This window comes from Amblyomma americanum, chromosome 4 (assembly GCF_052857255.1).
Source record: "Amblyomma americanum isolate KBUSLIRL-KWMA chromosome 4, ASM5285725v1, whole genome shotgun sequence".
Taxonomy (NCBI): domain Eukaryota; kingdom Metazoa; phylum Arthropoda; class Arachnida; order Ixodida; family Ixodidae; genus Amblyomma; species Amblyomma americanum.
Window position 1 is genome coordinate 188748614 of NC_135500.1, and position 23831 is coordinate 188772444.

Here is a 23831-nt window from a genome sequence, read left to right on the forward strand (position 1 = left end):
ATAACTGAGACTGTGGAGCACGTACTAGTGATGTGTCCAGTATACTACCTGCGAACTAAAAATGTCGGGCGCTTCCTTGTACCGTTTAAGGAGGAGGCCACTCTCGGAGGACTTACTGCTCAGCTCTTGGCCTCAGAGTTGGAAAGCTCTACAGGCATTGCAGGCGTTTTTCCCGCTTCTTGAGCACACGGGCACAAACTCCATCCTGAATGGGGTTCCGGCAACTGCGCATGTGCAGACAGGGCAAATGCCCTCTCTGGCATTCCAAGCAATAAACTTGCTGTGCCAGCCCGCAAGCCTGCCTGCCCACCTGCCCGCTTGCCTGCTCGCCTGCCCGTTCGCCCGCCCGCCTGCCTGCCTGCATCGTGATTGTGGGCAGCCCGCAAGCCCGCCCGCCGCCCGTCCGCTTGCCCGCTGCAAGCCCGCCAGCCCGCCAGGCCTCAAGCCCGCCAGCCCGCAAGCCCGCAAGCCCGCCACCCCGCCAGCCCGCAGGCCCGCAAGCCCGCCGCCTGCCTGCCTGCCTGCCTGCCTGCCTGCCTGCCTGCCTGCCTGCTTGCCTGCCTGCCTGTGCCTGTGCCTGTGCCTGCGACTGCGCCTGCGCCTGCGCCTGCGCCTGCCTGCCTGCCTGCCTGTACCTGTGCCTGTGCCTGCGCCTGTGCCTGTGCCTGCCTGCCTGCCTGTTTGCCTACCTGCGCCTGTGCCTGTGCCTGCGCCTGCGCCGGCGCCTGCCTGCCTGCCTGTGCCTGTGCCTGCGCCTGTGCCTGTGCCTGTGCCTGCCTGCCTGCCTGCCTGCCTACCTGTGCCTGTGCCTGTGCCTGCCTGCCTGCCTGCCTGCCTGCCTGCCTGCCTGCCTGCCTGCCTGCCTGTGCCTGTGCCTGTGCCTGCGCCTGCTTGTGCCTGTGCCTGTGCCTGCCTGCTTGTGCCTGTGCCTGTGCCTGCGCCTGCGCCTGTGCCTGTGCCTGTGCCTGCCTGCCTGCCTGCGCCTGCGCCTGCGCCTGCGCCTGCCTGCCTGTGCCTGTGCCTGTGCCTGCGCCTGCGCCTTCCTGGCTGCCTGCCTGTGCCTGTGCCTGTGCCTGTGCCTGCGCCTGCGCCTGCCTGCCTGCCTGCCTGCCTGCCTGCCTGTGCCTGTGCCTGCGCCTGCGCCTTCGTGCCTGTTCTCCGCTTGGACCTTCTAGACCTTAATTCAAACATTAAAACTTTGCGGTCTATGTAATAAGGCCCATCAAAAAACACATGCGCCTCCAATATGTCGAACAAGGATGCCACCGTTCAGCTACGGGCGAAAATGCTGGAGAATTGAGCAGAACTCTTACCGAATCTCTCTTACCGACCTACAGGTGGCCTCATTCTCCCGCTTAACATGTATCGGGGGTAGACTCAAAACGGAACAGCCGGCTTATGAAACTTCTTTCCTGATAGGCCGAGATTACTTAAATATATAGCGGCGGTCTTCATGACAAACTGAAAACACTTCAGCATACGAAATCAAGGGCAGCAAAGCATTCCTTTTCCACTTGTTCAGCCACCTGCTGCCGTTTCACTCGGGAAGTATTTTTAATACAATCACCTGCTGCACACAGGTGCCATTCTACGTAGAAAATGCATTGGTAATACTTGCGTACAAAGGAAGACACTCAGGACACAAAGAAATTAACTCCTCTGAAAAGCACATCATGATAACACAAAACATCCTGCAACCTGTGGTTAGCGCCGAAACAGAATAGTTAAATGACCAACAAAAAATGCACCTGAAAGGAGCTCTTGGGCCATGCTCTAAAATAAATTATATTAATCGAGTGTGTACAAAAAATTGGGCATAAAACAGTCCAGTCAGTAAGGGAGTCAGTGAGAAATGAATACCGTGAATTTCTTGGTACGTATTGCAAGAAATCATTATTTGCATACTAATACAAAGCGCTTATATACTACGCACGCTGTCAAGTCCTGTTCGTAGCATTTAGAATAAATACAGAAGTTACTCGGTAAAAGTTGGCACGCTTTAAGTCGGTAAAAGCTATATAATTGTCTAAATACTGTCGCCCTTACTTTACTCTGAAAAATAGTGTTCGCATTAAAATAATTTTGCTCACGCCTTCCTGCGACTGTCCCAGTGCTCACAATAACAGACTTTTTTTTAACTAACGGCTAGTGAACAAAAAGCCTACCGGCGTTTCACAGTGTCGCAATCGGTCATTCGCGTTCTTAACTAGACAAAGCTCTAAACCCGGTAATACTGTCCTTTGTTTTCTGGGTGAGTAATGCCACAGTCACAAGCGATCGATAACGTCACTGCGATTTCCCAATAGCTTGTATTTTCTTCCGGAAAGAGGCCGTTGTCATCTCAGTGATACATCAGCTGAGTAATTGAACTTTTACGTGCTACGAATTCAACGCGGAGCTTTTTTTCTCTTTTCGCCTTTTCCTACCTGTAGCTGCGGCTCCTCTAAATGCAGGTGCTACGACGGACGGCAGTCGATAAAAACGATAAGAACAGGAGAACAATAGACACTTGGATGCAGTAGACGTCGAGGACGAAGCCTCTGATAGAATAACGTTGAGATCGTATTCACAAACGGCACTCAGGCAAAGATGCAATAGTTTTTCTGGCGCTTAGTAGCAGGGCTTCGTTTTATGAACAACACGCTTGACAACTCCTCACTCACTCTGCGACACAATGCGTTACATTAAGTATAGCCAAGAGCTTTGATTACCGGTGCACAAAATATTGAGCGCGAAAATCTTGTCGGGCCTCTTTGCAGAAATTAGAAGTGATAGCCGAAATCGAGAACGCAACACCCAGAGGCGAAGTCCCGACTTGCGAACGCAAAACAGTCGTTAAGAAAAACAAAAGGCGGAAGAAAAAAGTCCTAATAATATCGCAAACCGCCGCGGGCTCTGAGCCAAACGTGCTTAGAGAGGGAAAGAGTTGACAATCAGGGTGACATCTTTCCTATCGGGCCAGGCGTTACGTCATAAGAAACCAGACTCGCAGCACAACCGGCGGAGTGGCTCGAGGACCGCGGAGATGGGAGAAGCTGCTGGTGGAGCCCGTCTAGTCGAGGTATTTCATACCGCAGAATTATTTTAGAGCTTTACTTTCACTGAGCCTTGGCCGGGAGGCTTGGCAGAGTACCGCATGTCGTTACCGCTAGCTGCATGTCTTGTCATTTATAAAAGCCCCGCTTGCTCAGCTCATTTATCAACGACACTCTGTTCGTTAAATGCAGCGCGGAAACTGCATGGCACTGCTTTGTTCCCGCATGTGAACCATGTTTCCGTACATGCTAGTACATCAAACCTATGATTCAGGGAACCCAGAGCTGCTTGAATTTCAAACTGCTTGTTTTTCGGGCTTCTAATATTCACGTGAAGGACAGACATACTCTCATGTTCGTGAACAAGAAAACTGCGCACAGCAGAATAGATAAAGCATCATAGTAAAGAGGCTTGGTTGGCGATGCCATCAAAAAAGAAAAATATATAAGCAGAGCACTGGAAAGGCGGCACCCGTTTAAATTATCTTTTCGAGGTCGGCGTCATTGTGTACGTTGTAGTCTAACGGATCATTCGAAGGGAATATACCTGTCCGTGACCGCATTGCTTGAAGAGTGGCTGCTATGCACTTCTGAGAAACATAAGGCTGGGGGTCCGATACCCAGCCGAGGGTGGAATGCGAAATGTGGGGAAGTTCCAGTTTGCTGCGCCTGTGGTGTAATTTAAAGGAGTTCCGATAGCCGAACTTTATCACGAGCCGTTCGTAAAGATATCCTTTGTAACCATGTGTTCCATCTTCGCAACACGAATGTTCAGCGCTATCCCATCTCATATCATAGTCGAGTACAGAATGCGAAGGAGTGCGATTAGAAGAAAGAGCACGCGAGAAAAAATGTCATCCTTCACTGAAACTTCGCTGTCGCTACGCAGAGACAGCGCTAACATTTCTTTTTGTTTCGGCGAGCCAAAAGCACGCGGACGACCGCAAGCTTCGGACCGAGTTGTAGGTCGTCGCACTCGATTAGTCCGCCCTCTGCCTGCACTCCCTCGCAGAGCAGTCGGTGATACAGGCCGCGCTGTACCTGAAGGTCATGCACTGTATGCCTGCCCTGGCGGATATTAAGTGCGCAATGTGTTTTGCTCTGCCTGTCAGACTGCTTTTTTCAGCACAGCCTTGGCTTAATATTTGTTTTTAACTTCACGTGTAAATGCAAACGTCCAAGCCGTGCCCTTTCCCGGCTAGCGTCTGCGATGCAACTGCCTGCTATGCGTCGGCTCAAGGCCGGCAATTCTAAAACGCGAAGGACCTGGGAAAAGCGGCTCACCGGTCGATGACGTAGAGAACCACCGGTATGCTGGCGCTGATGCCGTAGATCCAAGAACAATGGCTCACAGAGACCGTTTAGTCTTTATGCCCATGATGCACTTGAAGTGCGTGCGCTTCGCCCGTGCTGTGCAGCATGACCCTTTTAATATATTACCGCAACATCCTTCACCTGCCTGTCCTGACACCAACAATGCTTTAGTCCGGTCAAATTTAACGCTTTCGATCATCTTTCCTATGTTTTCCTGTCTCACTTTGTCGCTCAGTCAGCATGCGCCGCATTGCCTTGTGGCCAGTTCAGGTGTTTGACTTGGCTCAATTAGTCGAATCTTCCTGAGCGGAATTGACTGCGCTCTAGCAAAGCGCCTTCTCTTGTACTCAAATGAACGCTGATACTAATAACCCGCAGAAGCAGATGTGCGTGTTGGGCGTTGACGAGCAGCGGTGACCGCAACAAGCTGACACGACGCTCGTTTTATATAGTCCGTAGGGGCGACAGCAGATGTCGCGACGATGCCGCTTGTCGTAAAGTCAGCTTGTCGTGACTTTCTGCTAGAATTCATTCTGCGCAGAGTGCTCTCGCTACTCTCAGATAAAGGTACAGCATACAAACTATCGCCAAATTGGCTTTATTTAGTTTTGCCCTGAAAGATATGCGGCATGCAAGAATGGTTTCGCAACAAAATCTGCGCAGCATAATGCTCCTCTTGATCATTCTTAACAATATCTCATCGCTTATAGCGTATCCGGTTGACTCCGTGCGCTTTTGAGACAATCAGAGTTCCAACATGCAACGGGACAACGGGACTCAAAGCTAAGAGGGTATGTTCTGACTCATTTGTCCGCGAGAGACAGCAAGAGCAAATAGCATGTCGTTCCATAGAGTGAAAACTTAAAGCAGATACTCAATGTCATCGCATGTCGGGAATATCTTCTGACTCGTTTGCCCATGAGAAACAGGAAGAGCTCGCCGTAAATGTGGCCAAGTCCTGAACATTAAAAGCAGAAACTCCGTGTCATCGCATTTCGCCGTACCGCAGTATAATCGCGCAATCCAGCATGTAAAATGGCCCAACCATCTCATATCTAGGTCTGTAGGCGAAATGTGTCTAACCTAGGGGAGCTATGTGCTGGAGGAAACAAGAGAGCACTTGACAACTCAATACACAAGGCTTTCAAAAACGCCGTCGGGTCGCCGCCTATTAGCCCGACTACATATCCACCACCCAACACTTACGGAAGAGCGCGTACGCATTCCTGAAATCTGGAGATACGCCCTGCACGTACGCCCTCTTCCGGCCAACATGACACGTGACGACCACAGTGGCAGGCGCCTTGCACGGGCGGAGGCACTGGCCCGTCACTATGGGAACAAACATGGCATCTTCTACGTGGACGCCTCAGGCCCTCACCATGGGGGGTGGTACACGGCCGCAGTCGTCCACCAAAAAATCGTGGTGAATGGCCTAACGTTCCGAGCTCAAGACATAACACATGCGGAAGAAGTTGCCATCGCGTTAGCCGCCGCAGACCAGGAGTCGCAAGTGATCGTCACCGACTCGAGAGGGGCCTGCAGAAATATTAAACAGGGGTACATTCCTCTCTTTGCGCATCGCATCCTTCAAAACAGTAACTACCTCGGGGCCCCCGCGTCTCGAACCATTGTATGGGCTCCAGCTCATATGGACCTCGAAGGCAATGAAACGGCAGACGCCGCCGCCCGCGCGCTCACTCTCCGGGCAACGCCTTCAGACCCTTTGGATACGGATCCCGAACCCAATCCGGCCCTCACTTTTCGAGAAATTACTGAATTATTCCAATTCGGCCATGCAATTTATCACAAGCCTTGTAAGGGCCTCACAAAGGTGGAGGAACGCACACTCCTCCGCCTTTACACCAAAACGCTGCTGTGCCCGGCAGTTTTAAAACACTTTGATCCTGCCTGTACAGGAGAATGCCCACATTGTGCGGAGAAGTCTTCGGACATCTTTCACATGGTGTGGGCATGCCAGTCAACCCCGAACCTCGCCCCCAAACCCAGCCCCCCCGGGAGGACTGGGAGGCAGCCCTGCTCGGCTGCTCGGACCTAGCAAGCCAGAAGGCCCTGGTCCACCGAGCCCGAGTCGCGGCGGTCGCCAATGGGCTCCTGTAATGAGGAGCCCACCTAGAGATTGCGAGAGGTTGCTCCGGCTACCTCAAGCTTCCTCCCTGAAATAAAGGTTTTCACACACACACCTCCACTCTCCCTGCCCAGAGTATTCACGCATTACCGGGTGAGACCTCATAGAGCAGAGGTAAGTCATGTCAAAGGTTTACCGCGTGTAACACACCAGAGCGGGAACTGGTTACCATCATACAGCTTAGCCCGGGACTGCTTTACGCTGATGTTGCCGGGGATACAACATGCAGTCTCTGCAAACAACGTCCTCCAAAACGCGGTGACTAACATGCAGTCAAAGGCTGCGAGCCGAACCATGGTAGAAGAACTTTCAACTTCCGGAAATTCGATATCGGACTGAAGAGAGAGCCTAGGAAACCACAACCGGAAGCAGCCGACTCTTGTGCCAATGGTTAAATTGGGCCGCCGCCTAGTTCTAGCCAATTCTTTTTCCGTGGCTCTCAAACAAAGAAAGCGCGCAGTTATGTCAGAAATAGGGCGTACATACCGAGTATTACCAATAAATGTGTTTGAACAAGAAACTATTAACTGCCATCAGGGACTATATTCCGTTGCGTAAGAAGACAGGGCATATTTCTCCTGTAGGTTTAAAGCTCTTGCAGAGCATAGCTTTTTCTTTGAAGCACGTGCCAGAGGCAGTAAAGCATAACACACTCTCGCTTTGCATCTCAATGCATGTCATTCCTCCCATTTTTGACAGGGCGGATTCGCAACGGCGCCAGCAACGTTAGCGGTTGGTGTTGCAACAGCACTACTGTTGATCTATCTGTGGCGCCGACCATGCCGTAAGAACGCCAGCCCAGCGCCACTGCCTCCCGGTCCTTGGGGACTGCCAGTAATTGGTTATTTACCCTTTCTTCGGGGACAACAACATGTCGCCTTCAAGTGGATCGCCGAGAAGTATGGTCCTGTATTCAGGTACGAACACTGGCGAACATTTCATTTAAGCAGCAAACATAGCAATTAATGGAACAAATGAAACTCGGTTATACCATTCAATAAAGGCAACATGAAATCTGGATGTGAATCCCATATTACCTCGCTTTCAGGGTGAAGATGGGCGCGATGAATGTTGCCGTACTGAACGACTTCGAGAGCATCTCGGAAGGCTACTCGAAACTACTGAGGAGGCCAAGAGCGTTGTTCTTGGATCATGCGGGCATCACAGGTGATCGGGAACTGAACCATTTCTAGTGCAGCTAAGTAAAGTCAGCCATCTAAATCCTTAACTAAAGCACGACGCCAGCGCTTCCGAGTGGACGCAGCCATGGCGAAAAGGCATTTAATTAAGTAACCGGTTACGACCGGCTACAAACTTTTTGCAACGAGGCTTCAGAACATTAACCAGCAAAACACTCTAACGTTAAAAGTCCCTAACGAGCGCACGCAGTACTGAAGTGACCGAACCTATCTGCATGAATTCAGGTGGTGTTTTCAAAACCAGTAATTTTAAAACGATAGCATTAAGGCTTCCGTTCTTCAGAAAATCCGGCGTCGTCATGGTCAACGTCGTCGGCGTTGTGAGAGAAAAATCCCCGGAGAAGAAGCGCAGGTAGGCCACCTACGTGACGTGACCATGTGGTGTCATCACAATCTGCCCACCACATTGTGGGCAAACTGGCCCCTCTGGCAGGTGACAGTTAAATTAATGGTTGGTCGCAAGAGTTTGCTCGGGAAGAACAACATGTGTCGCACAATCCCTACGGGTGGCTGTGGCAGGAACAGCCACCTGCCAGTGCAGTGGTGCATCGCTTAACCGCTGCGCCACTGCGCTGTTAATGGCATGCGTACTCACCGCGATCTATGAATCTCAAGTCGAGAAGGACCAGTTCCGCATATAAGGGCATTTACCCATTAACTCCATCGCTTCATACCCTGAAGCCTGAGCTTAAGTGTGCCCTCCATTTTTACAGCGCTTATTTTCGCTAATTATCACCATAACTGCACTATTCACGGCTAATGGTTTCTCGCAGGTGTATCTAACCTCAACGGACGGCCATGGGTAGAGAACAGAAGATTCTGCGTCCGTTCCGTTACGTCGGGGTCGTACGGTGGGAAGACCATGGAACAGCAAGTTGAGGTAGGCACTAATAAACGAGTTCATCTAGCTAAAGACGCTTCACCACACCGCACCTGTCTTTTGCATGGTTGCCTATGTAATATTTGCGAGCCACAGCTAAGGACTTGTGGCATATGACGCCTTGTAAGTAGAACCAGTCGTAAAATGTGTAGAAATTGTGGTGGCTGATCAGCATCTTCATTAAACAGCAACAGCGTATGCATCGCCATCATCATCTTGTTGCTCAGAAGGAAGTTCGAGCATTTTTGCTGTTCATAAACGCGCACCAAGCAAGCACCGCCAGTACAATCAGCCTCACTGCGTCGATTGGGGCCCTCTGAAGAATGATCTTAGCTCCCGGGTTGAACCCGGCCGCGGCGGGTGCGTTTCGATGAAGGCGCCTGTGCGCCGTACGATGTCAGTGGCCGTTAAAGCTCCCCAGGTAGTCGAAATTATTCCGGAGCCCCCCACTACGGCACCCGTTTTTTCTCTCAGTACCTCTTTTATCCCTTTCGTTACGGCGCGGTTCAGGTGTCCTCCGAGATGTGAGACAGATATTGCGCCATTTCCTTTCCTCCAAAATCATTTTGCAATATCTTTCTTTTTTTACACTGCGGCTTTCACGGTCTCGTGATCTAGCCAGTAGAGCGCCAGTCTTGCTAGCAGCAGGTCGATGATGACATCTCCGGATCAATAAGTGTTATGGGAATTCTCATTTGGTTCATTACGCAATCACTTTAGACTTTCTTGGCCATGCGAAGACACATCATGATGGGGCGAACCAACATAAGCCATGCTGAAAACCTCTTTTCTGTGCACATGACAGTAAACATTGATTTTGTCTCTGCAACGACAGGACGAGGCCGTCTACTTGGCAGAAAAGATTGCGGAAGCCGAGGGAGAAGCCATCAACGTGGCCGACCTCGTCCTGCCCAGCGTGTCCAACAACGTGACTGCGCTCGTGATGGGATCGCGGTACGACTTCGAAGACGAGAGGAGGGTCTTCTTGGACAACATTCTCGTGAGGACCATCCGATGCTTGGCAGCAGGAGCAGTGATCTCAGTCATGCCCATCGGCCTGAGGGCCATCACCACACTCTTCTTTACCAAGTTTGGCCAAATGAGAAGAATAGTGGACGACACGAGAAAATTCTTCAGGTACCACATTTGTTTGAGCGATAATAATTATTTTGGTTAGTTCCACATTGTATGTATTAAAAAAAATTAAATTGTTTCACCGCAAAATACAGGAACAGAGTGCACTTTGAAAAAACTTTGTAGTGCATCACGAGACCAACGACAAAGTGACACTTTCTCCACCCGCACATTTGACAGACACGCGTCCACGTGACAGCCACGCGTCAAAGATGCAGACGTGGGTCAAAGTGACACGCACCTGCCATATTGTCCTTCGTCTATCATGATTTGGACTACACGAAAACAAAAACGGGAACAGAGACATGTACACACACAGAGTGTGTTTCCTGTATCGGTCCCAGTTTTTTCGCGCAGTTTGGTCATGAACGAGAAGCACTAACTAGCCAGCCATAAAACCCTCCTTCGTCTTGTTTTGCACTAGAGCTTTTTTTTATATAATGACTTTCCAAAAAGTCCAGTAATTACACGCTACTGAAAACGCACACATGCGCTGCAATGTTTTCACACACAGGCTTTGCGTGGAAACACAGGAAGAAAAACAGGACGCTTATCGTGTATGTCTTCTATAATCCTGTGTTTCCGCGCTGAGCCTCTATGTCAAAATGCAATATCAACTAGACTAAAGGTTCAAATTTGCCAACACGTACCCTGGTGGGTCCAATATTTTGTGCGCTGTCTTTCCTGGTCTTATGTGCTGAAACGATTTAATGCGGAAGCGAATGATTCAAGACGCTATTTCTAGAGTTAAAGGCATCTCTTAGGTTGTATATCAAGAACATCTGCGCCGACATAAGCCTATTCCTCGGGACATCAGCGGTAAATAAGTAATTTAAAAATCCGCCTCGTTTGCGAGAAGTTCGCGGTTTGATCCCCAGAGCCACCACGTACCTACAGGTAATAATTTAATGCAAGCTTTCACCTCACGTTAAAGAACCCCAGGTGGTTGAAATTTCCGGAGCCCTCCACTACGGCGTCCCTCATAGCCTGAGTCGCTTTAGGACTTTAAACCCTTCTCTGCACAGCGTGCCATTTGTGAGGGGTCTGTTTGCTTTATTGACATTTTATTGCTTTATTGACTTTATTTATTGATTTTATTGATTTATTGCTTTATTGATTTATTGACTTTTATTACTTTATTGACATCTGCAGCCAAGGGAGATCCGCGCCTCGTCATCTTCTCTTCCTTTTTTATACACTCATTTTGAAAGTGCGCACTGAGGCTACTTTTGGCAGCTGATGCTTGTTCAGTGTGCTTCCGACGCTCTAAAAGCTACCAAGTTTTTCTGCCCATAGAATACACCGCAAGTTTTATAAACATGGGCATTCATTTATGACATGCAGATTTTAGCCACTCACAAAAAACTCGGGCAGAAGTCGGGCTACGTCGGGCAGAAGCACAGGTGATGTTCACATTGCGACCGAATCATCAGCTGCTACGTTAGCAATAAAAGCCCCCCTTCGGCCTTCACAAAATTTCCCACCATTCCTTGCTTCCCCTAGTATGCAAAGCTTGCATTGTCTACTGAAAATAGACTCGAAAGGGAGGTCAACCGAAGAACGCGACAGTCCTTAAGCCAGCTTCGGAAGTATGTGTGTTCTGGGACGGCTCCAAACGACACATCATTTATTGGTTTGCTTATCTTTCATTTTACACAACTCATGATTCAGACCAGCATCAAAGAATAAGCCAAAAACTACTCAGACGGAACACGAAAAAAAATAAAAGTTTACCTAAAATCAGTAACGTACTCCTTTACCTGCAAAAGTTTACTTCTTTACTGCTTTATAAATATTACTGCTTTACCTGCATGCATTTTCACGCCAGGTAATCGCCTACTGCACTACCATTTCCTCTCGTAGCTATAGTCTTCAGCATCAAGGTATCAGTTCAAGTAAAGTGTTCCACATCTTCACTTTTCTCCGCCTATTATTCTGCCTAGCGCTGTATTCTGTGAAAAGAAGGCATTTTACACAATAGAGTTCCCTTGATATTCCCTTTCGCCACTTTTCTTCCTGATGCAGCAAATGAATGCTCCTAGATTACACTTATTTCTGCGCACGTTCGAAGGTAACTGCGCAAATGATATCGCACTGACTGAGAAAAACAAGACGGGCTGGTTTCACTTAGAGCGGCAAAAAGAGGCATCGCAACATACGTACAAGGACGACAGAAAAAGACAACGCTTTTTCCTCGCTGACACTTTTACATCACACAACGGAAGCACTGAACAAGTTTCTGATCACTGTGTGTACAGACTATTTATTTCGTATCGACGGATTCTATTAACTTAACGTTTCTTGACCACAAACTGGTGCTCCGAGTGGAACTTCATCTGGTGCTCAAGTGGGCAGACGGTTGGGCAGAAACCACTGCGCTGAAATTTAGTTAACTGTTTGCGCAAGGCTGAATCGTTCCAAAAGATGCAATATTAGTTTTCACACAATAGCCGTTAGTACGCTTTTTACATGGCTTACTTGCTTAGCAACTTCTAAAGTCTGTAAACAGAAGAATATCTCTATCTTCATTACAGCCGGGAATTGGTATCCAATGGAATCCAAGGAAGGGAAGAAAAGAGCATCAATTTCATAGAAGACTACAAACAAATGATCTCCAACCAAAAAAACGACGTTGACAGCTGTTTTAAAGGTAATTAATGGAAATATTCAAACACTGATCGCAATCACTTATTTCCCGCCATAGAAAAGGAATCTTATAAACCGTCTATAAGGTGTGTGGAACATCGACTGAAAGGTAATCTGTTTACAAAGCCGCCGTGGTGGCCACGTGGTTATGGCGTCCGCCTGTTGGCCCGAAAGACGCGGGTCCGATCCCGGCCGCGGCGGCCGAATTTCGATGGAGGCGAAGTTCTAGAGGCCCGTGTACTGTGCGATGTCAGTGCACGCTAAAGAACCCCAGGTGGTCGAAATTTCCGGAGCCCTTCACTACGGCGTCTCTCATAGCCTGAGCCGCTTTGGGACGTTCAACCCATATAAACCAAACCAAGCCATACTGTTTAGCAATCAAACTGTGATGCGTTCCGGCCAGAGCGGGTCAGGCGGAGATGATGAACATGGTAGCCAGCGTCTTCACAAAGACGGGAACTTTATGCACGACAGGATAAAATGTACTAAAAACAAACGTGAACAAAAAGAACAAGATGTACTCCGGCGAAACGCCGAGGACCGTAGACAAACCTTCTGCTTTATTACACTGATACTTTTTCACATTTAAATGGATTTTCAAAGACCTCCACAATATTCGCGCAGCAGTGCGTAGCTCGAACATTTCAAATCATGAATAACCACCGCAATAGTTGCGCAGCAGTTAGCTGATCGAACCTGTAAAACTCTGAAGAACATCCGTTATACTTCCGCAGCAGTTCGTAGCTCGAACATCTGTAAGTCTGATGAACTTCCGCGATGCTTACAAGCAGCTCGCAGATCAATACGTGAACTTTGATAAACATGCGCTCTATACTTCCCCACAGTTCGCAGATCGAACAAGTGAAACTCTGAAAAACCTCCGTAATGCTTAGGCAATGATGGAGTAATTACTCACTGGCATCCACCCATGCGCAGCTATACGGCTACAAAGGAAAGCTATACAGCTTTCTCAGAAATGTTTAAAAGGTAAAAGAACCACGACTTCAGGACAGGACGTAAGACGAGATGGCAACCGCTTCTCTTGTCCACTTCGTCTTACGTCGCTGAAGTCGCGGTTCTTTTACCTTTTAAACATATCAGACCAACTGCCCAAAGTATTCCCTTGTTGAGCTTTCTCAGAAACTTCGCATTAAAAAAAAATTCGTCCTAGTCCGGGGATCGAACCCGGGACCACCACTAAACATTTGACCGACCAATGCTTGGGCAGCAGTTAGCATATTGAACATGTATAACTCTTGTGGGGTTTTTAGAGCGGCTAGGGCCAAGACCGCTCCTCTAGCTTCGACCACACTGTAAAGATCGTGAAGAACGGCACATTTAGAAATTTTCCGCAGGCATTTATTAAGCAGTCTCCAAAAATATAAAAGCCTCTCTCGGTGGCGCGCAGGCCGCAGGCAGGCAAGGGGCACGGAGAAATGTCACCTGGACAGCCCGGGGTTGCCACTTGGTTCCGTCTACTCAGTCCCGGGCACCTCTTCCCCGTTTTTCCCGCTAAAGCACTGAGGGGACCGGGAGGGGAAAGGTGTCGGTAGGCCACGAAATATGGTTGAGAAGAATATGCGCCACCTCGGGTGGGTGAGAGGTGAAGTAGATCCCTACACTCTGACGAACCTCCGTAATACTGGGCAGCATTTCGCAGATATAACATGCGAAGCTCTGAAGCTCCGTAGTACGTGCGCTCCAGTTCACTGGCCGAACATGTAAAGGCAGAACCTTCGTAACACTTGCGCAGCAGTTCGAAGACCAAAGTAATAATAATAATAATAATAATAATAATAATAATAATAATAATAATAATAATAATAATAATAATAATAATAATAATAATTAGTTTTGGGGAAAAGGAAATGGCGCAATATCTGTCTCATATATCGGCGGACATGAACCGCGCCGTAAGGGAAGGGATAAAGATGGGAGTGAAAGAAGAAAGGAAGAAAGAGGTGCCGTAGTGGAGGGCTCCGGAATAATTTCGACCACCTGGGGATCTTTAACGTGCGCTGACATCGCACAGCACACGGGCGCCTTTAGCGTTTTGCCTTCATGAAGACGCAGCCGCCGCGGTCGGGTTCGAACCAGGGAGATCCGGATCAGTAGCCGAGCGCCCTAACCACTGAGCCACCACGGCGGGTGGTAGATCGAAGTGAAAGCACACAAATACCGTAGCAGTTCGCAGGTCGTACATGTGAAACTCTGAATCCGTAACACTTGTGTTCCACCTCGCAGACTCAACATTTAAAAGCCGGAACCTTATTTATAGTCGGAAAGCAGTTCGCAGGTCAAAGTGGAACTGAACAACTGCCGTATTACTTGCGCAGTAGTTTGCGGATCAAAGGTATGAAATTCAAAAGAAGCTCTGTCACACTTGTGCCACAGTTTGCAGATCGAACGTGTGAAACTCTGAAGAACCTCCTTAATACCTGCGCTCCGGCTCCCAGACCAACTTGTAAAAGCGAGAACTTTCGTAATACTTGTGCAGCAGTTCGCAGATTGAACTGAAGTTGAAAAACCGCCGTACTACTGGGACAGCAGTTCCTGAATTCGACGTGTGAAACTCTGAAGAACCTCTGTAATACTTTTGCAGTTCACAGATCCAACATGTTAAACTCGTGATAACCTCCCTAACACCTGAGCAGCAGTGTGAAGCTAGGACATGTGAAACTCTGTAGAACCTCCGTGATGCCTCCCGGGTACCTGGATCGCACTCTCGCCATACGTGCAAAAATATCTTCAGGGCATCCTGATCACCTTTCCAAGGCGATCATCGAGTTGTAATCAACTCCCATCGTAAAACACGACCGCCTACTCTTAAAGGTATTCGAAAAGCAGTTTATAGACTGTCCATTGAGTGGCCGATGTTGACTATAAAAAGAGTTTAATGAAATTTTGCAAGAACAACCTCGTCAAGGGGTAACTGTGCTGCAGCCGCTGGTAGGGCGAAAATCAAAGCCTATCTCTCTCTCTCTCTTCCAGAGGAGTACCTGTTGGGCAACGTGCTGACTTTGTTCGGCGCGGGCTCCCAGTCGACCTACCAGACTATCGTGTGGCACCTACTCAACCTGGCAGACAAGAAAGACACCGTACAGCGAAGGATTAAAGCCGAGGTGGACCGTGTGGTGGGGAGAAACCGGACCCCGAGCTGGGAAGACAGACACGCCATGCCTTACACCATGGCCACCATCTGGGAGCTGTACCGCTGGAGGACTCCGGTGCTGACGGGACTGCCCCGGGAGTGAGTATGCGTCACGCAGTAACAAGTGGCAAGAGGGTTACGAGCAACGTGTTCGAAAGCGGTGTAAGTTGCCCAAACCTCTAGGAACAAACAACCGTACGCTAGCACTGGTCTTCGCAATAGGTGCTTGCTAGACGTTGCCATATTGTTCGTTGAACTGTCGTGTGCACCTCGCGCTACCACGGTGGAAGCAGCAAGAAACCGGTTTCCGACAGTCCTCCATAGAGGACTCCCTCGGCCGAAGCAAAGCTCTGTGACTTCAGAACACAAGCAAAAATTACACATTATTCGAGCTAACACCGCACTGTGTTCTTTGGCGGTGTCTGTCGTTGTCGTTTGGGTGTTGTGGTTCTGTCAGATTGTACCAACCAGCCCAGGCCTGTAGCTGCTACCGGAGCCCATTTGCTGCCAAAACTGAGGTTTCCCTGCTTTCAACAAGCTTGGGAACAGAATATCCCGCTTCAACATGGAAACATTTTGCTATCAGAGTGCTGTTGGCTGTTACGTTCTCGTTGGTCCACTCTGCCGATAACTTGACTATTTTAATGACCACAGCTCTCTCACTGCAAACACTTGGAGACCCATTCGTGAGGATAAATAATGAACACAGTGAGGTGACATTGTAGAGACAGCGTCACCAAAAAAAAAAAATCGCGGACAACGCCGCACCTAACGGATAGAGAGAGACATTTACTTTCCGACCCTGGTCCGGGTCGCCGTCTCAAGTCGGACCGTCTGAGCCCGTACTGCCCAACGCGTGGGCTATATGGACAACGAACAGTGCAGTGAACACAGTATTAGGAGGAGTGCAACAAGTGGAGTAGCTCAGCTCTCCCAAGATTAGGGTATTTGGTAGGTAGGAATCTGCGTGTAGGTAGTGTGCTGATTCTGTGGCAAGTGGGCATGTCCAATATGTGCGTGTCGTCAAAGTAGGTGCCGCATAAGTGACCGCAGGGGTGGCCAGTGCGCTTGAGTATGTGGTGGTTGTACAGGTCATATGGTAGAGAATTTGTTTCTGGTTTTCGAATGGAAATAGACTAGCGTTGAGTAAGATGTGCGGGAGGGAGATGAAGGAGGTGGCGGAAGTGCCGTCTTTCAGTCTTCCTTTTCGGTGTTTTCGCTGCATAGTCTGCTTATCCTTGGGGTTGTAATCATGCTGCCAAGAGGAGGGTCGCTCGGAGGCGTGTCTCCGAGCTAGAGCATGTGCCGATTTGTTCCCTTCTACTCCCTGATGACCGGAGACCCATTCCAGAAGCATGTGCAAGTTTGGGTGCTGGTGAAGGTAGGTGTTTATCTGGGCATGGATATGTCCCAGGAGCATGTTGGTGGCGAAGTCACGGGACAGCATTCTGGCTGTCCGTGCGCACTGTGATGGTTTTAGTTTAGCGAGGGTGATGAAGGATCGCTTCTGCGATTGCTAGTGCTTCATCTGAGGTCAGATCATGAATTTCAGTGTGATGATGGGTTTCCTGATGGCCGGAGCCCACTGACGATGTTGTAGCGTTGGAGACAGCGAAGGTTGTATCTGTGTTGTAGGTGTCAAGTGATAGGGTCTTGAGGTGACATGCTATTGCTTCTCGGTGCGCTTAATCCCTCTCCGGGTCTATTTGGTGGGGTATAGGCACTATGGCAAGGCGGAGTAGAGGGTCCCATGGCGATCGCAAATCAGGGATTGAAGGGAGGAGCGACCTACTGTGTCCAAGTTTTTCTAGTATAGCTTCGCCTGGACGGGAGGTGGTCAAGCGGTAGTGGTGAGCTTCACGATGCGCGGCAGCCTTCTACCCTGGCGTGTTGTTGAAAGTGCTTGTTTGAGTGAGATAGCTGCTTATTGCAGGACACCTAGCTTCGTTAGCAAGCATTTGCGGGTGGCTGCTTCAATTTTTTTCAGTTGAGTTTTTGTTAGGTGGAGGTACGGTGGAGGTATATAGGACAAGTGAGAATACGGTTGCTTCGATCTTGTGGATCTTGTGGAGCTCGTGCTCATTGAGTCCATGGCTGGTACGGGTAATGCGTGCTTTTGCCGTCTTGTTGCCAGATAAAACTAAGGACGAGAATATGTGCCTGAAATAAACTGCAGAGGTTATCAATTGCAAAGTATTAGAGAACCTATAGCGGCCCTCATCTTGTTTTTGAGGACAACAGTCTAAGCTGATTTTTCTGGTGAGCATTAGAGCCCCACTCCGGCAGTGTAGGCGTCAATAATGACCAGGCCTTGTTGAACAGTATATAGCTTTTTGACGTCCTGGGTTACCATGGGTACACCAGAGGGCAAGGTTATCTGCATAGATGGCATGTTGGAGATGGGGAACGGCGGCAATTTTAGCAGGAAGATTTTCCACTATCAAGTTGAACAACATCAGGGATAGAATATAGCATTGAGGTGTTCCCCGTTTGATTGGGACAAGTTTCGGGGCCTTATTTTCTGCGCCAGTGAGTCTTACTACGGCACCTCTCTCGTCCTTTCTTCTTTCACTCCCTCCTTTATCCCTTCCCTTACGGCGCGGTTTAGGTGCAAACGATATATGAGACAGATACTGCGCCATTTTCTTTCCCCGAAAACCAATTATTATTATTATTATTATTATTATTATTATTAACTGCAGCTCATCAGTTTTAACGAATAGGAAAGCTCAGAACTGATGTCAGCTTTCTTCCCTTACCCCAGAATTCCTCCCTAGGTGGTTGCGCACATCTTCGCCAAGGGGACAGGTGCCCAAGGTCGAGGCCGGCAGACAGCCCCGCCGTCCGGAGTGGCGAGGGAAACCACAAGGACGAAAGGGGAGACCAAGCGAAGGGCATGAGTGTTCGAACTGCTCCACCCCCCCCCCCCCCCTCTAACGGCGTGCACCAAAACAAAACAAAATGAAACGGGACGCGCAGCCTAGGTCACTGCCCTCTCGCGGAATGTTCGCAACACATGTACAAAAACATAAAGATGCGACAGCGCGCCATACCCTACGCCCCCTTGATGTCCATACCCTCAATAGTGCGTGGTTTACCCGCGCGTAGGGCGGCATATACGTCTTTTTATATTCGTACAGCAACATCTTGACAACACACGTCCTGGAGTGGGCTCTTCTGAGGCGCTCTTCTCCTGTGCAACCGTAATTACATGGCATGACCTATGCGTTAATGAGCGCGCACAAAGAGCAGACTTTGCGAACAGCGCTCGAAGTTGAAGATATGCGTTTCTTTTTCACAGAAGTTTCTGCTGTTGAAAATTTTTTTCGTTCTTGACCTGCGCCCCGCTTTACACCTTTCGTTACCGGTGAGCCGTGATGCGTCACCATCTGCGCATTATATCAGTGCTTTCAAAATTCCTGAGCAAGTCTTGCACTAGGTACGAGTTCTCCCCGCTCTAGGTCAAACGTGCTTAAAATTTCACTCAAGACCATAATTTGCATCGTTTTAAACTGAGTAAAAAAAAAGATGTGTTTTTGAAATCAAGGCTAATAATTTTCAAAATTTTGCCTTTAAAGGGTACAATTTAGCTGTAACATTTTGTGAACGCAGCTAAGAACAAATGTGATTCTTGCTGAAAAAAGAAAAACGAAAACAGCGGTTAGGACGAACGCGACGCACTCCACCTCTTCGTGATGTGCTGAAAATTTTATATCATGAGTAATTTTTCTGAGAGAAACTAGCTGTCGATTACTGCATCCCTGTCATAAGGTACTCACATTAACATTTCACGGAAATCAAAGGCGTTTATCAATTTCGTTATTCAACCTTATCGGAAGCGAAACAATTGTCAGCAAATTTTTTTTTTTATTCAACATCGAAACCCATTCAACCTGAAATTCGCAAAAGGCAGTTACTGATATCTACGCAAACCATATGATTGAGATTATTCAGCTTACAACTTCTAGCATGATACAAAAGACCAAGACTGAGCTCCTAAGAGCAACACAATGCTGCATTTAAAAAGCAAATTCAGTGCTGCTGAACAACTGTCAACATTTTCTGTTCACGCAGTATATCTTCGGTACGCTCTTCGGTGTCACCTACCTAACGGTCGATAAAGAAATGTCAGTTTTTATAGCATTAAACGCTAGATTAATACCCGCCGCGGTGGCTCAGTAGTTAGGGCGCTCGACTACTGATCCGGAGTTCCCGGGTTCGACCCCGACCACGGCGGCTGCACTTTTATGGAGGAAAAACGCTAAGGCGCCCGTGTGCTGTGCGATGTCAGTGCACGTTAAAGATCCCCAGGTGGTCGAAATTATTCCGGAGCCCTCCACTACGGCACCCCTTTCTTCCTTTCTTCTTTCACTCCCTCCTTTATCTCTTCCCTTACGGCGCGGTTCAGGTGTCCAACGATATATGAGACAGATACTGCGCCATTTCCTTTCCCCAAAAACCAATTATTATTATTATTATTATTATTATTATTATTATTATTATTATTATTATTATTATTATTAATATTATTATTATTATTATTATTATTATTATTATTATTATTATTATTATTATTATTATTATTATTATTATTATTATTATTATTATTATTATTATTATTACGCTAGATTCAGTTTTCAATTTCGACTTGTCAACCCGCAGGGCTCAGCAAAACGTTATGGTGTCCGGCTACCTGATCCCTGCTGGTACAGTCGTCATATCTAACATATGGGCGACGCACATGGATCCGAAACTTTGGGAAGAGCCCGAGAAGTTCAATCCAGAAAGGTTCCTGAAAAACGGAGGTACAGAACTGGTCGAGAAGCCCGAGTACCTCATGCCTTTTTCCATAGGTAAGCTCACCTATCTCCGTACAGGCTTCCATTTGTGGAGCACCACATTAGTAAAACAAAACTTAAAGGGAAGCTTAAGCTCCGCCTGTATGGTATGAAGCAATAGCGCCAATAGCTTTATTCAGCGGCCTGGAATAGGTTCTCGCTGCATGCCCGTATATGCGGAATTGATCATTGTCTACTTTATATTCATAGATTGCGAGGAGCCCTCATACCACTCCTGACGCAGTGGTGCAGAGATTAAGCTGTGCGCCACTGCCCCGACAGGCGGCTGTTTCAAGCACAGCCAACGCTGGGCCTTGTAACACCCGGGTTGCTCTTCCAGAGCAACCTCTCGCGACCAGTCAGTAAGTTAACTGCCTCCTGCCACTGTGGGCATGTTGTGATGACGCCTCAATGTCACGTGACCTGACTGGCAGGAGGTTCACCTGCTTTTTCGCTTACAACTCTGACAACGCCAACGCCGCATTTTCTGCAGAGCAAAACCTTAAGTACCATTTCCCGCGACCTGATTGCCACGTTTCAATGGAATCTTGACGCAAAGATGTTTGCTTATATACATATAAAGTATATTTGCCATGTCAAGGCGTTTATTTGAAGCACAGGTCGGTTGGTCTTGGTTGTCCGGCGACACAACGGGCACACTCACAGGCGTCGTTCGAAAAACCCAGCTGCACTTCGTCTGCTTCTTCGTTGTCCCGCTTGAACTCGTCCGCTTCTTCGCTGCGCTGCGCCTGTCGGTCCCATTACAGCCATTACTTATTTGTGATTCACAGCTTTAAAAACGGCACGAAATTGCAAGGTAGCAGTTTAAAATTATACGTAGATAAATGCAAGACACGATTAAGTGACAGGAAATTGCATCCCTTAGCTCGCTCACTCTCATGAGGGCATTCAGTGCCTCACTTAAGTGAATGTAAGCGATGGTAGCGCCACCCTTTCAAAATTGACAGCATTGATGAGAATGCTCTAAGCAAAGTAAAGAGTAATTGACATTGTGGCATCCAGAGGGCACGCGGACAGCGCATTCAGCGAAAATAACGGAAATAATGCAGAGGATGGACATGCAGGCCTTAGGCTCCATGATATTTTCGACCAACTGAGGCTCTTTGAATAGCATTCACAACGCACACCAGATGTGTATTCCAGAAGTGTCTGGGTTATGCCTCATGATGACGCCCATAATCGCTTCGGACTTCAAAAATGCTGCTCACTGGCGCGAACGGGACGTGACAAACTATGTATTTCAACGTTATCCTCTGACTGTTTTTATTTATTCGGCCTGCTTGAGTGAGGTAACGGAGAACGCCCTGATAAATAGCAAAATACACGTCACCTACCGCGATTCGGCTCAAGAGCAATGTACACAAACTATACTACAGTGTCCAAACCTTTATCCAGTAAGACTTTCTGACGGGCTAGTTGGTACATATTCATTTCTGGAGGCTTTGCGCTAAAAAAAAAGACGTTCACAGGAGAAAGGAGACAACAGGAAAGAAGCGCAACTTTCGACTTTAATGACGAAAAAAGAAGCCAGGCGCACTTATATATCACCTGTTATCCAGAGATAAGCTGCATGAGCTAGAGCGTCAACCTAACCACCAAACATGAGAAAGAGCAAAGGGGGATTTTTCAGTGAGATTAAAAACCTATGAAGGTGAACATATCAACACGTTCCGAGGTACGGGCTAACAACAATGCATTACAACATGAGAATACAGATCTGCATGAAAGATGTTAATAAAAAAGAAGTAGTGCGTAACAACAAGAAATTATGAATAACAAAAAATTCTGACAAAGAAAAGAAGGGAGAGGGGGAAAAACCGTGTAAAGGGCGGCAGAAAAGTTAAAGGCACATTAAAATTTCTAAAACCAACTAAAATACATAGGAGCGAATGGTTTGAGAGATTAGATACAACCATCCAAATAGGATAGTTCATTCCTAGAAAGGTTAAAAATGGAGTGCTAACGCACTTGTCTTTTCTTAGGTCAATGAAAAAAGCCTCAATTACTTCTCTCTCAGTCTTGTCTTGGGCCTTAGCTAGAAACTTTGTTTCATTAAACTTGGGGTAGTAGTTTTTGCAATTGTTACAGTGTAACGGAAGGTTGCCTCCAGATCTGTTCTTCCGGTTGACGTTGTGCTTGCGGGCGCGCTCATTGAAACATTTCCCGGTTTGCCCCACATACACCTTTATCCTGTTTGCTTTCGCTTGCAGGGAAACGCATGTGTCCCGCAGAGCTCATGTCCAACGTGCAAGTGTTCGTCTATATTGCAACCATCGTCCAGCGCTTTACCATCCTGCCTGAGGAGGGAAAACCCGTCGACCTGGACTTCGACAGCGACGGCGTCTGCGTTCCCAGACCACAGAAACTGCGCTTCCTGGTCCGATAGCGAGGATAAGCGCTGACAACATGCGCTAGTCATGCACGCTTCAGGCACATACGGCGCGTCTGTCTCCATAACTCAATAGTCAGTTTATCAAATACTAAGCCTAAGAGCAGGTGGGGACAGGGGCCCAGGAGTATTTTGGTTTTGCCGCAGCCATCATAGTCACTTCTGCGCAGATGACTGCGGCGAGCGTCGGTTCTCTCCTCTTGATTATTTACCTTTCTTACCCGGCTTCGTACCCGGCTTCGAACACGGCCACGGTGGTCAAGCTGGCACGAATGTTGTGCAATGTCAGTGCATGCTAATAAAAGATACCCAGGTGGTCGAAATTATTCCTGTGCCCTCCACTACCACTCTTTTTTTCTATATTTCTCCCTTCACTCCCATGTTCCTCCCTTCCCGTGAGGGAGGAAGGTGGGAGGAAAGGGAAGCGCCTTTCAGTTCCGGATAACCAATTTTTATCCGCACGAGGCTGTAACAGTGGCCGGTTTAGGACCAGTCGATAAGCCATGCAATTTGGTGAGAGGAGACTGAAATGAGAGAAGTTGGGGAGAATACTGCCTGTTGAGATTGTAAATTTGGAAATTTCAAAGCTACGTGGCAATTATCCCCACCCCTATGCCTGCCTGCCTACCTGCCTGCCTGCCTGCTTGCCTGCCTGCCTGCCTGCCTGCCCTGCCCTGCCCTGCCCTGCCCTGCCCTGCCCTGCCTGCCTGCCTGCCTGCCTGCCTGCCTGCCTGCCTGCCTGCCTGCCCTCCCGCCCGCCCGTCCGTCCGTCCGTCCGTCCGTCCGTCCGTCTGTCTGTCTGTCTGTCTGTCTGTCTGTCTGTCTGTCTGTCTGTCTGTCTGTCTGTCTGTCTGTCTGTCTGTCTGTCTGTCTGTCTGTCTGTCTGTCTGTCTGTCTGTCTGTCTGTCTGTCTGTCTGTCTGTCTGTCTGTCTGTCTGTCTGTCTGTCTGTCTGTCTGTCTGTCTGCGTCCGTCCGTCCGTCCGTCCGTCGATAGCGAGTCCGTCGATAGACATTTAGCCTGGGCCACTGGGCGCGAGATCGAGCCCCGGTCTCGGCGGCCGCGCCGCCTTTTGA

The 23831-nt window shown here is 48.5% G+C and overlaps 1 protein-coding gene across 1 annotated transcript; it reads left to right on the forward strand.

Annotated features, from left to right (window-relative positions):
- The first annotated feature begins 2906 nt into the window (after positions 1–2906).
- On the forward strand, positions 2907–23359 carry LOC144129935 (cytochrome P450 2J4-like). Its single transcript, XM_077663991.1, has 9 exons — positions 2907–3061; positions 7198–7415; positions 7547–7690; positions 8466–8577; positions 9413–9714; positions 12246–12361; positions 15349–15607; positions 20171–20361; positions 22578–23359. The coding sequence occupies exons 1-9, from the start codon at positions 3026–3028 to the stop codon at positions 22751–22753; spliced, it is 1554 nt and encodes a 517-aa protein (XP_077520117.1). The 5' UTR covers positions 2907–3025; the 3' UTR covers positions 22754–23359.
- The last annotated feature ends 472 nt before the right edge of the window (positions 23360–23831 follow it).

Coding starts and splice junctions, on each gene's coding strand:
- LOC144129935 (XM_077663991.1), top strand. CDS start 3,026: ATGGGAGAAGCTGCTGGTGGAGCCCGTCTAGTCGAG. Junction 7,416..7,546: donor AAGTATGGTCCTGTATTCAG/GTACGAACACTG, acceptor CCTCGCTTTCAG/GGTGAAGATGGGCGCGATGA. Junction 9,715..12,245: donor GACACGAGAAAATTCTTCAG/GTACCACATTTG, acceptor TCTTCATTACAG/CCGGGAATTGGTATCCAATG.